Genomic DNA, 14,334 nt, shown 5'->3' with positions numbered 1-14,334 from the left:
TCTTTAATGAAATCAGAAAATATAGCCTTTTATTCTGTGCTACTTAAATTAATGCTTCTTTTTAAGCAAGTGTCCAAATTAGCCGTTAAAATCTCAAAATGTGCCAATTTTGTTATTATAGCCATTTGTGGCAGGTTTTCATCCCATTTACATGCATCTTAAAATTGACGCTACCTCACAGTGCATTGGCCGATTTCAATTTTGATCTTTGATTTGTATTAGGAAACGAATTTGGAGAAAACCTTCTGTTAATAAAATACTATGCTGAGCCACCAGCCTGGGTGGCTCACGCTCCAGTAATTTCAGCTGATTGAGCTCAGTAATACATCAAAGAATGTCTTCCAATTCATGAAAGCAAATAGATAATCAGCTTATCGGATCAAAAGCTTAGAGGGAAGGTCTTGCTGCTCAGCGAGTGTTTGTAATTATCAGAAGGTTTTCTCCAAATTCATTCTCTAAATGGTTAGGCGTTCATAAAGATCGTTCATGTAGAAACATTAAATAACGTGTTTTTGCTGCACTTATTTTAGAGGTGATGTGCCTAGTGATAGTAACTGTTGATTTAATAAACATAACGAAATATTCTCAGAAATATTCCCTGACGGTTTTATTTTCGTTTATTTAATAATAGTCTTAATTGTTTTATACTCTGGTAATTGCAACTATATTTATCAACGAACAAGTTTCCCTAGATACCGATGGGTCAACACATTAAAGGCTTCTATTTTATCTTTGTGATTTTTATTCTATATTATTTTGCTAATTAGACAACGAAGACCCTGCATTGGAATCCTGCCCTTCAAATCAAACATCCAACACTGACGCTGGCCAGCCAACCGCTATGATTTTATGGGAAGACCCCGTGGCTAATGATAATTCGGGTAACATGCCAACCGTTACCTGCGATCCGCCATCGGGAGCAAATTTCACCATAGGACAAATATCTGTGACGTGTACAGCTTTGGATGGTTACGGGAACAGCGGAAGTTGCTCATTTTATATTCATGTTTATGGTAAGATTTATGTTAATTCCTGCTTCCAAATCCCGTGGTCTCTAGTCCTGAAGTAGTCCTTTGTCGACACTTTGGTAGGTTATAAATTCAGGTATATATTAACATCACACAAAAGCCTCAATTACATAGCGACTAATAAAAAGTCATCATAAAGAAAAAATACATCGACTGAATGACACTATACGCCTTTCCTTTGCCGAAACTTTGGTAGGTTATAAATTGATCTATTGCACAAGTATAATTATTACTCCTATTACACAAATTGTTATATTTTTCATCCCAAACATCCCTGGAACAGCACCCCCTCCTAGAAAGCAACCCTGTCACCCACGCCAGTACAACTAGATCCTAGCCCCAACTCCCTCACAAGATATGGCACACACAAAGTCCTGTTGCCTCATCATCTTTTTTAAAGATTCGTTTATTTAATAATCCTCCTTGGTGTTTTATACTCTGTTATTGCAACAGTGATTATGAAATGACATGTTTCACTAGATATCGTTATGGGTTAAAACTGTAAATGCTTCAATTGAAACTATGCGAATATAATTATTTTATTCTATACTATTTTGCTAATTAGACAACGAAGACCCTGCATTGCAATCCTGCCCTTCAAATCAAACATCTAACACTGACGTTGGCCAGCCAACCGCTATGATTTTATGGGAAAACCCAGTGGCTAATGATAATTCGGGTAGCATGCCAACCGTTACCTGCGATCCGCCATCGGGAACAAATGAGAGTGGACAGTGTGGTCGAATATTCCAATACTCCCCCATGGTTCACCACTGCTTAATTGTACCATAGCCAGTGTCATCTTCTCTTTAACGTTCAGAAATCCCGTGTTGGTACGAAGGCAAACCCGTTGAAACCAATAATTGGAAACGTCGTGTATTATGTATTACTTAAATGTTCATTATTTTCTATTTAAACCTGGATATAGCTTGTCGTTATCAACTTGGCGTTGAAGATGGACGAATTGGTGACGAACAAATTACGGCTTCTAGCTTTTATGCTTCTCACTTGAACTTGCATCACGCTCCTCAAAAAGCAAGATTAAATGCTCAAAGAACCAATTCGAGTATAGGAGCATGGTGCGCTGCATTCGATGACGCCAACCAATGGATCCAAGTAGACCTGAATAATGCAGTTGTGGTTAACGGAGTAATGATTCAAGGACGGGGTGATGGTAATTATTGGGTGACCAAGTTTAGATTGCAATATGGAGTGACTGTCAATGATTTGGTATACGTACAGACAAATCATACTAACCAGGAAAGCATGGTACGAATCTTTTAATATTATAAAAAACTTATATCTGGCCCACGTAGTAATCATTTTGATGTTATTCTGCTTATTGCAAGTCAACGCCCTTCACAAGTTGGAGCGCCACCAAACACGTATTTGTAAAAGAGATATTTTGTGTAATAATGCCAATGACACTCTAGAAAATCGCTTTTTCTTTAATAAAGATGCTATGATTTCCAAATTTGGTCTGTAGGACCAAAGGGTATTAAAATATCACTTTTCACCTAATTTGCATATTTAATTGACGGCCTTCTTGGATTTGAAGGTGTCAACTATCTAAATAGTCTATGGACCCAAAGAAATAAGTTGGAACTTGGTTTTTGTTTCAGATGAAAGAGAAAAGTCATATTGACAAAAATGTTGGAGTCATTTAAACAAAAATATATATTTTGGTCAAAACCAATCCCAAAGCACTAAAAATGGCACTTTTGTGGACAAAAATGACCTAAGATAAAAAAAAAAAGTAAAATGGGAGAGGAATCTGGAAATCTTGACAAAAATTAATGACCTGACGTACTGTGCAAATTTCATAACCAATTTGTGAAAAATGCGTTTATATCTAGGTAGAAACACCTTTTAATTTTTTTTAATTATTATCTTTAACACGGTTATTGGATGTGATCATGACCATGGGAGTGTAGACAAGTTTGTTTCAAAAACAGTCAGATGGAAGGATCATTTTATTATATTTTGGCTATTAACCCTAGAACATAATTCCATTTTGTGGGTCAATTAAATGGCCTCTGGGAGATTTCGCTGATAACACATAGCATTTGGAACAAAATCGAAGGCGTAAGGTCATAAACTATTTTAAACACTTAACACCCTCCTACTATCTATGAATCAATTGAGGGGCTTTATATAAAAACGACCTATACCACATTTGGATTATTTTGAGAAAACTCGACTTTCCTGTTAGAATTTTCAATACAATACATAACAATTTCACTTCTTAAAACATTGATTTTACAACTTTACTAAGTAACATTCATGACCTCGACATTTTTCAACAGCGCCCTCTATTTTCACCAAAATATATATTGAGCCCCTCAATTATCATACCTAAATTGGCCCAGTACCCTGTGTGTGGAGGATCTAACACCCCTATCAAGCTTCAATAACGTGAACATTTCCCACCCCTTAGCACAACCAAATTTATTAACCAAATGTAAAAATATTTCTAGGTATTTGATGGCAACACTGACCAGGACACTATAGTTACCAGAGTGTTCCCTTCACCGGTTCGAGCGACTGTCATCAGGATACACCCTAGTGATTGGCAAAATTTCATTTGCATGCGTTTTGACCTCATAGGATGCGAAGGTGAGCCCAAAGATAATACTATTTGTGCTCTATTAATATGATACATATTCATACATCTAAAGTTACTTCGAATAGGCTTAGAATAATTTAATATTGGCAGTTCATTATATGTGATGCGATCAAGTAAAATCAGTCGGAACTCGGCCATAATAAATTTTCAGTTTCCTATAGGATAGTAAAAAACATTTACAAAGCTGGATTTTGCAGAAAACCCCATTGAAATTGAACAAATAGTTCCAAAGATATGAGCAATTTAAAAGTTTCCAAAACAAGAGAAAACAAAAGGAAAAACTTTCTTTGTTTGGCTATATCTCTAAATCGATATTTCCGAGTTCCGACTGATTTGGCTTGATCGCATCACATATGTGTGGGGGAGTGAATAAACTGACATTTAGGGTATAATACAACAAACCAATAGGCCTGGGCGATGCATGGAAATACGACGAAGAACTATATCTTCTGTAAAAAAAAGGGCTGCTATAAAATTACTAAAAATGATCATATAGCGAAAGATTGCATTTTGGGTTTAGAAACTTTGAAATGGTGTGTTTTCTTTCATTTTAATTATGACATTTCTGATGAATATCACCAACATTCATTGGTTGTTTTGAAGGTGTTTACCCTTCAGTGCGGTATATTCAGATAAATATCCAGTTTGACCAAAACAAATTGCTACAAAAGTTTTTTTCAGTAGTGTTTGGTATTATTTGAGATCAGGGATAGCATATTTAAAATCTAAGAAAATCGGACTTATTTTTAAGATGGGGTCCAAGATGGCCGTCAATACTCTAAAGTTGATACAAAATCATACTTCACTATAGCTGTTAGTGTCTACCCTTAGGTTTCATTGAGTACTCAGGTAACTTATAAATCCAAGAGTACGTCCAAAATGGCCGTCACTGCATTAAAATGGCTATAAATCATTTATTATTCACCTTAGGGCTGCAATTTTTGTGTCTACACATTCAAGGTATCATCAGATAATCAATAATTCCAAGATGGCATCCAATATGGCCGCCAGAACGCTTAAATGGCAATTAATTACCATTCACTTAAGGTGGTATTGGATGCATTTTCTAGAAATAAGGAAATGCTTTGAGCATGTTTTAAACAGATTAATTGAGGAGGGTAAAGTACACTGATCAATATGCCTTTTGTTTGAAGCAAATCGGACATACGGTTTCTATACTACATCAAATTATATTTTCTTTGTATCTTATTGTTTTTATCAATAATCAATATAGTTAATGAGCTAAAAGGACTGTAAAGGCTCATTAATATGTAATTTTTGCCAATATTTTGCTAAAATCAATGCATAAATGTTCATGGTACTTTTATTTTGCATACTTTTGCCCTGAAACTTGGTCAAAGTGTTTCTAATATGTTCTAATGTATTATATAGTGAAGCCGCCCCTCATTTGCATATTTGCATAATTAATGGGCTAATTTGCATAAATGCTAATTAATTATGCAAATTAGGGCGGCTAGCTCATTAATTATGCATAAATTATCTGGAAGTCATTAGGAACACTTTGACCAAGTTTGAAACCAATATTCTGTTAAATAAAAATGTTATGAACATTTATGCATTGATTTTAGCAAAATATTAACAAAATTACATATTAATGAGCACTTTCAAGTCAAATTAGCTCATTAACTGTATTGATTATTGATAAAAACAATACAATACAAAGACATTTAAAATGTATGTATTATGAAAACCGTATGTCCGATTAGCTTCAAACAAAAAACATATGGATCAGTGTTCTCTGCCCTACTCAATTAATATGTTTAAAACATAAATAGAGCACTTCCAAAATGGGTCCAGAACCACCTTAAATCTGTAATCGGGGGAATGAACACCCTGTCAGGTCTTAGAGTTTCAGTCTTCTGTTTTGTATTGCCCATAATAGACATGTATTCTAGGGATAACACTTACAGGCTATCTACTTCGGAGTTCTTTAAAGTTTAAATACTGTAACAGCATTTCATACATTTGACCAACCCCTGTATTGGAAGGCTGCTGGGATCATCGTTGATGCGCAGCAGAATAGCCCTTTGAAAGGTGTCGTCTTTCTGTTGGTTTGTTGCCACACATTCATGAAACGAACGTTCTAGAAGCCGCTTATGGGGGAAATGACGTGGTGTGTATGATGATAGGAAAATAGGTCCAAAGATCATTCCGTGGCCATTATCTGCTGGAATGCAAATGTCTTTATACACATGATTGTATGAGACATGATGGATTCATCATCATCATCATCATCATCATCAGTCGGCTGCGGAGCAGGCGACTACAAGCTTTCTCCAACTAATGCGATCTTGGGCAAGCGCAACAATTTTGTTTGGCTGCAGCATCCCTTCAATATCTCCCAGGAGGTGCTGGACATACTGTAAGTACAGTGTGCGCGGCCGTCCCGGTTTCCTCTTCCCATGTGGTGGAATATAAAGCGCATATTCTTTCACAGGCTCGCCATCTTCAAGACGCAGTATATGGCCGAGAAATTTGAGTTGATGAATCTTGACTCTGGCAACCAGTGGAGTAGTGTTGGTCAGGTTGTAGATGGTTTCATTTGGAATCCGATCCACACGCTTGATGTTTAACATGACTCTGTAGCAAGATGTTGCAAATGCATTGATCTTGTTTTCCATATCCTTGGTAATTACCCATGACTCGAACCCGTACAGAAAGACAGTAACACACGTTGTCTGAAACAGTTTGATTTTTGTTTCGATTGGCAAGGACGGGATTCTCCAAAGGCGTTCCAGTTTCCAGAAAGCTGCCCAGGCTAGTGCTTTTCTTCTTTTTAGGTCTCCAACACTAGAGCCCATCTTGGAACCCAAATACTTGAAGTCTGTGACATGGTTGATGATACTACCATAGACTTCAAGTGCTGGTTGGGTGTTACAGTTTGCAATCATATATTCTGTCTTAGGTGCGCTGATGACAAGGCCTAGATCTGCTGCTGCAGTTGCAGTCCTAGTAAGATGTGACTGAGCCCGGTCTATGGAAGATTCCAGCAGGGCAATATCATCAGCAAAATCCAGGTCATTCAGCATCTTTGCAGGATACCTGCTTGACCGACGTGGGTAGGTAACAATTCCAGCGTCAATTCCAGAAGTTGATTTCATCAGAAGGTAGACTACCAGGATAATGAACAGGAATGGTGCCAACACATCACCCTGAAGCACTCCAGTTGTTACTTGGAAAGGCTCTGAGATACTGCCATCTACCATAACGGCACTATTGGAGTCTTTGTAGAGCACCTGGATGGCATTGACTACAACCTTTGGTATTCCATAATGCCGCAGCACTGAAAACATGACGGACCTGTTGATGGAGTCGAAGGCTTTTTTGAAGTCCACAAAAGTGACTGTTAAGGGAAGCTGGTACTCCTTGAAGCCTTCCATGATCCTCCTCAAAATGTGTATTTGCAGAGCACAGCTGCGACCCAATCTAAAGCCAGCCTGGTTGCTTCTCAGTAAAGGATCAATGTGGGGTCGGATCCTGTTCAGAAGGATCTTGTTGTACACTTTTGCGGCAATGGACATAAGCGAAATACCACGGTAGTTTGTCATGAGAGAGAGGTCACCTTTCTTTGGTAGAGGAATGATTACATTCGTAACCCATTGACGTGGCGGTGTCAGCGTTGAGAATACCTCCATACAGAATTTGAGAATCATATCAATCATGCTATCCCCTCCTCCCTGAAGTGCTTCTGCAGTTATAGCACAGTCCAATCCTGCTGCCTTGTTGGTCTTCATGGCTGCTATTTCTTTGACTACTTCTTCACGAGTTGGGGGCTCAGTGATAATAGGAAGATCTTCAACAGCTGGTGCAGGAAGTTCTGAAGCTGCTGTGCCACTGTCGTTGTTAAGGAGTGAGCTAAAATATTCCTTCCATTCCTCAAGCAGTTCATGGTCACTGGTTGGAGTTGATCCATCTCTTTTTGACTTTTACCCCTTTCTTTGAGTTCTTCCCAGAAAGCGAGTGTATAATTTTCCAGGTGGTGGTATAATTCCCCATCTCGTCGGCCAGCTTCAGGTTTTCCATCTGCTTATTGAGGGTAGCAAGCTCATCAGATTTATAAGAGTTGTTAAGGCTGGTGTTCAAGTTCCTCCATCGTTCTCTAGATTGATGAGACTTTGAAATGGAGTACCGCTTTTTGGCCTCATCCCTTTCAAGTTTAAGTCTGATGGTTGCATCTGATACCCAACTTGGTAGTCCGCATGGCTCTTGCTTTCCAATAACTTTCTCAGCAACTTCACGGACCGCTGTTTCGAAGGTCTCATACCTATCAGAGATGGGTGTGGTGTTGTCCATGCTCAAGACCTGGAATCTGTTTGATAGCTCCAGCTGAAATTCCTCCTTTGTATCAGGATCTTGCAACTTCTTCCAGTTGAATTTTGGTCTCTTGCAAGGTTTTCCTTTGCTAGTTCGCAGACTGGCAGCTAGACGGATGCTCACAATACGATGATCAGAGTCCACTTCTACTGAGTTGTATGCTCGACAGTTGCGGAGAGAATTTACCCACTTGCTGTTTATTAGTATGTGATCTAACTGTGCATGGGTTGATCCAACTGGATGGGTCCAAGTCCAGAGACGGTTCCTGGGTTGCGGGAATCTCATCTGGGTCGGTCTGAGATTGTATTCCTGGCAGGTGTTGACCAGACGCTCACCATTGTCATTTGTTGAATCATGGTAGCAATGTGGACCAATGACCCAAGGATGGGAAAGATGACTGTCTGTTCCTATTCTGGCATTAAAATCGCCGAGGATGAGATGGATGTTGTGCCTTTTCATACCATCCAGGTGGTCAGATAGAGATGAATAGAATTCCTCCTTGTCAGAAGATGTTGCGCACTCAGTGGGTGCATATACAACAGTGATGCTGAGCTGAGGGTTGCCATGGAATTTTACAAATAGTATCCTCTCGGAAACAGCTTCAACACTCTTAAGACATCTGTGAATGTGCTTGGACATGACCAGACCAACTCCTCCGTGCCTTTGCTTGGTAGCAGAACTGAATAATAAAACCCAGTTTCTATCATCTGACCAAAGTTCATCGGTTGGGCTTGGTGTAATGAGACGATGTTCTTGAATTCCGGCAATGTCAATACCTGCATCAGCACAGCCCATGATTAGCTGATGCATTTTCCCTTGTTGATTTACAGTACGGACATTATAAGTAGATATTACAAGAGGTTTGAAGGTAGACAGGCGACAATAATCAGGGCCAACAGTTCGTGATGGTGTGCCGAGTTCCCGCTGGTCCGTCATGAAGTCAACAGTAGACTGTGGATTACATTCCCGAATCACTATAGATGATATGTCCGAGGAAATGTAATCTTCGCAGATTTTGGAGCGTATCGCCATATCCGATACTGACCAAAATTGAACCGGACCTTGACAAAAGGAAGATTGAATTCTACAAACAGGTCAAAGCCAAGTCGATTGTGGCTAAATTATCGGCAGATGAAACCGGTTGCCAGAGGTCTAATCATGCAGATCGCACACGATATTGGTTACGTAATGTTATTGACGGCCTGCTAATTTTACCAGATTGGGCGTGAACAGGCCACTGACTGGGCTCTGTTGTTCCAACTGTTGCATTTGATGACGACACACAGCATGAGCAATACTTTCCACAACACTACCTGTATAGCAAGCTGGTTTGAAGTAAAGAAAATGTTTACGTACTAACGGAAAGACATGATTCCATTTGCAGAACTGATCTGCGCCGCAGCAGCTGAAAAGTAATTTTAACATAACACAGGGAGTAAGGTAGTTTAATATGTAATAGTTGTAAATATTACATATTAGATTTTTAAAAATCTATACAGCGCAGTAATATATTTCTTTCGTTTCCTGATATTACGCGAACTCGTATGCGAACTCAGAGGTCATCGTCACTAAATTCTCTATTTTGAAGAAACGAAACAAGGAAGAAAAAAGAAGATGAAGTCTGAAACAAACAACACATGTCATACCAAGACTGTGATGCTGGTCAATCCTTGGTAAAGGAGAGAGGACGAAATTACCTTGAAGCCAAGACAACATTATTAAAGAGGAAGCAATGTGATTTGGCAGAGTAAAAATTCAGAAAATGACAGAAAATTATATGTGTATCAAAGGAAGGCATAAGACGTTTGAAGGTCACTGTGCGGTTCTTATTATATTTATCCGTCTTACACTTGTATTTTCAAAGCCATGGGGTGGGGCAAGTAATTTTATTCCTAAAAATGGTCCAAAATAGTGGATTAGGGATGGGGACAACGGAGCCGTTTTGAAGGTAGGTGAAGGTGGGTGGGTATGTCAATCACCACTGCTTGTACCGAAGCCAAGGTCGTCTTCTCTTTAACGTACATGTTTTAGGCAAGAAAAATCTCTTGTTCGTCCGATGGCGAACAGGTTGAAACCATAATCTTGAAACATCATGAAAAGTAAAATGTTTAATTTTATTATGTATTACTTACTTGTTCATTATTTTCTACTCAAACTTGATTGTAGATTGTCGTTATCAAATTGGCGTTGAAGATGGACGAATTGGTGACGAACAAATCACGGCTTCAAGCTTCTTTGCTTCTCAGAGGAATTTGCTTCACGCACCTCCAAATGCAAGATTGAATGCTCAAATAACCCCTTCGAGTATAGGAGCATGGTGCGCTGAATTCAATGACGCCAACCAATGGATCCAAGTAAACCTAAGTGCTGCAGTTGTGGTTAACGGAGTAATGATTCAAGGAAGGCATGGTGTTGATCAGTGGGTGACCAAATTTAGAGTGCAATATGGAGTGAATGAGGATGATTTGGTATACGTACAGACCAACCATACTAACCAGGAAAGCATGGTACGAATCTGTTAATATAATAAATACTTAATATTTGTATCTGACCCGCGTTAATGATTGTGATGTTATTCTGCTTATTGCAAGTCACCCCCTTCACAAATTAGAGCACCACCAAACGCGTATTACAGAAACGGGGTTTTTATTGTGTAGGGGTGTGTGGGGGGGTGTGTGGGGTGCGTGTGTAGGGGGTGCGTTTACGTAGCCAGGCAAACGAGGACACACACACGGATACACACATGACTAATGAGGACACCCGATGACCGTGGAGGTCCTCGGCATTTTAGATATATCCAAGACATCGCAAATAACGTAAAGATACATTTAAAACGGGTCCACCTATGGGTGGTATAGGACGGGCCACGGTTGGATAATACGTGGTCTGGTATGTGCTAGTCAGGTCCACGGTATGGCGATTAAGAACGGCTGTGTGAGTCCTCGGTTAGTATGTTTTAAATCAGGCATGATGCAGTCATGTCTACAGTAGAATTCACCTCGACCTTTGCAGGACTTAAACCCCATTAAAAGCTATTAAACCAAGATAACACTCATTGAAAACAGTGCAACTGATTAAATCATATCTTCTCTGGTTAAATACACACAACATATGTTTCTGCTTTACACGTACAATGGAGCAATGAGCTGGTATTTATAGTTTCAGTTGAGTGAACGATTATAAAGCGAGCGCTAGAGAACAATTCTGCGTGGTCTTTGTTTACGGAATGAGACAACACGTGCTTATTGTTAACCAGCGTTCTTGAAAATGAGAAGCATGATGCTTTGCATACTTAACACGGTTTGGAAATAATTTCTTCATATTTTTGGTGTTATCTGTCGTTTACATATCCTTCCTAAAACACCAAAGTACGCATATTTCCAAACATCTAAATTAGCTTAAAAATTAGGACATGTTACAAAACTATATTTTCTAGAATTTTAGAAGAGTACTTTTAATATTGGCCGGTTATTTTTCACACAGCGACGTTAACTAGGCAAATCCCATACTTTTAACGTAGGCTATTTGTAGGGGTCACGCGTCAATGGTAAGAGCACTGTGTATTGTGTATAGGAAAACGGACAATAACTGCAGTATGGTGAAAAATTAGGTCCTCGCCAGCACCCCCCCCCCCCAGGGCAGTTGGCTCAACCAAATTAACTAACCAACTATCAAATTATTTCTAGGTATTTGATGGCAACACTGACGAGGACACTATAGTTACCAGAGTGTTCCCTTCACCTGTTCGAGCGACTATCATCAGGATACGTCCTAGTGATTGGCATGACCAGTACATCTGCATGCGTTTTGACCTTATGTACTGCGCATAAAAGGTATCCGGACATTTAAACAATTAAACATTTCATGCAATGCAATATCGTAATATCCCATTTTCACACCACTTTGTATCTGCTGCACTATGTGTTCGTGGAGTGTCCTATACCAAATTAATTAACCAACTATCAAATTATTTGTAGGTATTTGATGGCAACACTGACCAGGACACAATAGTTACCAGAGTGTTCCCTTCACCTCTTCGAGCTACTGTTATCAGGATACAGCCTACTGAATGGGAAGGTCTCACCTGCATGCGTTTTGACCTCCTATACTGCGCATAAAAAGTATCGTTTTTGGTTAATGCATTTGTGGACGTGCACATTTTCACACCACTTTGGATCCGCTGCGATCTCACGAGTAAAGTTACAAGCACTTGAACTAAAGGAACTAAATCAGACGAAATCAAAATAAGAATGAATAAGAATGAAAAATACAGACAAAGGTATTGAAAAACAAACCAAAAAAAAACTGTTTTAATAAAGATTGACTGAAGAAAAGGCTTTAGGTCTTTTTGTTTCCTGTATTGAAATATTTTCACTTTGTATGGGCCAGTTTGTCACAATTAAAAAAAGACCTTTGCCCGTTCAAATGCTTGTAGACATCGCAACGGATCCAAGGAGGTTATTGTTTAGTTTCAAAATTATGGGCTCTTTTGCACCTCTTCGGATACTTTGTTGTGCGCAGCATAGGATGCAATGGTGAGCCCAAGGATAATAACATTTCTGCTCTAGAAATATGATACATCTACATCTACTTCGATTAGTCTCTCGATTCCGTGTGTGTATGCAGTAAGCAAAAGAATTAAGGTAGCAGTTGTGTTCACAACTGTATAATTATCCTAAATAAAGACAAATGTGTCAAAATTAAAACATACAGCCAATGCCTGTACTATTTAGGTCTGATTTAAGACCTTATTTGTTGAAATTGGTCGAGAATTAAAGAAACGATGATCCAAATCCTAATGAAGATACGAAATAAAAAGTTGCACTTTTATGTTCTAATCAATGAAAGCACGATGCTAGTTGTTCGTGCTAATCAATGAAAGCACGGCGGTAGTTCTCTTGTTCGCAAACGCTTTGTGTACACATCATGAAATGTGGCAAACTGCAACTTTTAAATTTGCATGTTCCTTGGGTTTTTGAATCGTATCTTCATTACTTGAACAATTAATGAGGTCTTAAATTCGAGCTAAAAGATGCAGCTATTGGCTGTTAGTTCCAATTATGACATATCTGCCTTTGTTTAGGATATGCAGGGGTGAACGTAACTGGTACCTTAATTATTTGGCTTACTGTATATACGGGGGGATCTGCGTCAATATTTAAAGCCTTATTGATTGCGGTCAAATTTTTATTTAGTTATTCTGTGCCAAGTAAAAACTATTAGTTACAACCGTCAGAAAGTTTTCTGATAAATTTAAGCCAAACTAATGAGGTAAAATGAAAGAAAATTTACACACTTTCTTAGCCGCTTACATATGGGGGATTGAAAGTCATAATTATGATTTACTCTGTTGTCCTAAAACACAATGAATTGTTATTATATAGATACGCATAACTCACGTGTATAGATAAGCATAACTCACGTGTATAGATAACCATAACACACGTGTATAGATAAGCATAACTCACGTATATAGCTAAGCATAACTCACGGGTATAGATAAGCATAACTCACGTGTATAGATAAGCATAACACACGTGTATAGATAAACATAACACACGTGTATAGATAAGGATAAGACAAGTGTGTAGATAAGCATAACACACGTGTATAGATAAACATAACACAAGTGTATAGATAATCAAATCACAAGTGTGTAGATAGGCATAACACACATGTATAGATAAACAAAGCACAAGTGTATAGATAAGCATAACACACGTGTATAGATAAGCAAACCACAAGTGTATATAGAGGCATAAAACACGTGTATAGATAAGCAAATCACAAGTTTATAGATAAGCATAACACACGTGTATAGATAAGCATAACACACGTGTATAGATAAGCATAACACACGTGTATGGATAAGCAAATCACAAGTGTATGGATAATCATAACACACATGTATAGATAAGCATAACACAATTGTATAGATAGGCATAACACACGTGTATAGATAAGAAAATCACAAGTGTATAGATAAGCATAACACACGTGTATGGATAAGCAAATCACAAGTGTATGGATAAGCATAACACACGTGTATAGATAAGCATAACACAAGTGTATAGATAGGCATAACACACGTGTATGGATAAACAAATCACAAGTGTATAGATAAGCATAACACACGTGTATAGATAAGCATAACACACGTGTATAGATAAGCAAATCACAAGTGTATAGATAAGCATAACACACGTGTATAGATAAGCATAACACACGTGTATGGATAAGCAAATCACAAGTGTATGGATAATCATAACACACATGTATGGATAAGCAAATCACAAGTGTATGGATAAGCATAACACACGTGTATAGATAAGCATAACACAAGTG

General features: G+C 38.4%; 1 protein-coding gene across 1 annotated transcript; it reads left to right on the top strand.

The window, feature by feature from the left end:
- Positions 1-1,922: 1,922 nt before the first annotated feature.
- On the top strand, positions 1,923-11,819 carry LOC140139028 (EGF-like repeat and discoidin I-like domain-containing protein 3). The gene is made up of 4 exons (XM_072160809.1): positions 1,923-2,297; positions 3,506-3,644; positions 10,156-10,496; positions 11,676-11,819. Exons 1-4 carry the CDS (start codon positions 1,923-1,925, stop codon positions 11,817-11,819), a joined length of 999 nt encoding a protein of 332 aa, XP_072016910.1.
- The last annotated feature ends 2,515 nt before the right edge of the window (positions 11,820-14,334 follow it).

Source organism: Amphiura filiformis, chromosome 18 (genome assembly GCF_039555335.1).
Source record: "Amphiura filiformis chromosome 18, Afil_fr2py, whole genome shotgun sequence".
In the NCBI taxonomy this organism is placed as follows: domain Eukaryota; kingdom Metazoa; phylum Echinodermata; class Ophiuroidea; order Amphilepidida; family Amphiuridae; genus Amphiura; species Amphiura filiformis.
Note: the sequence above shows the minus strand (reverse complement) of the source record. Positions and strands in the feature narration are given on the sequence as shown.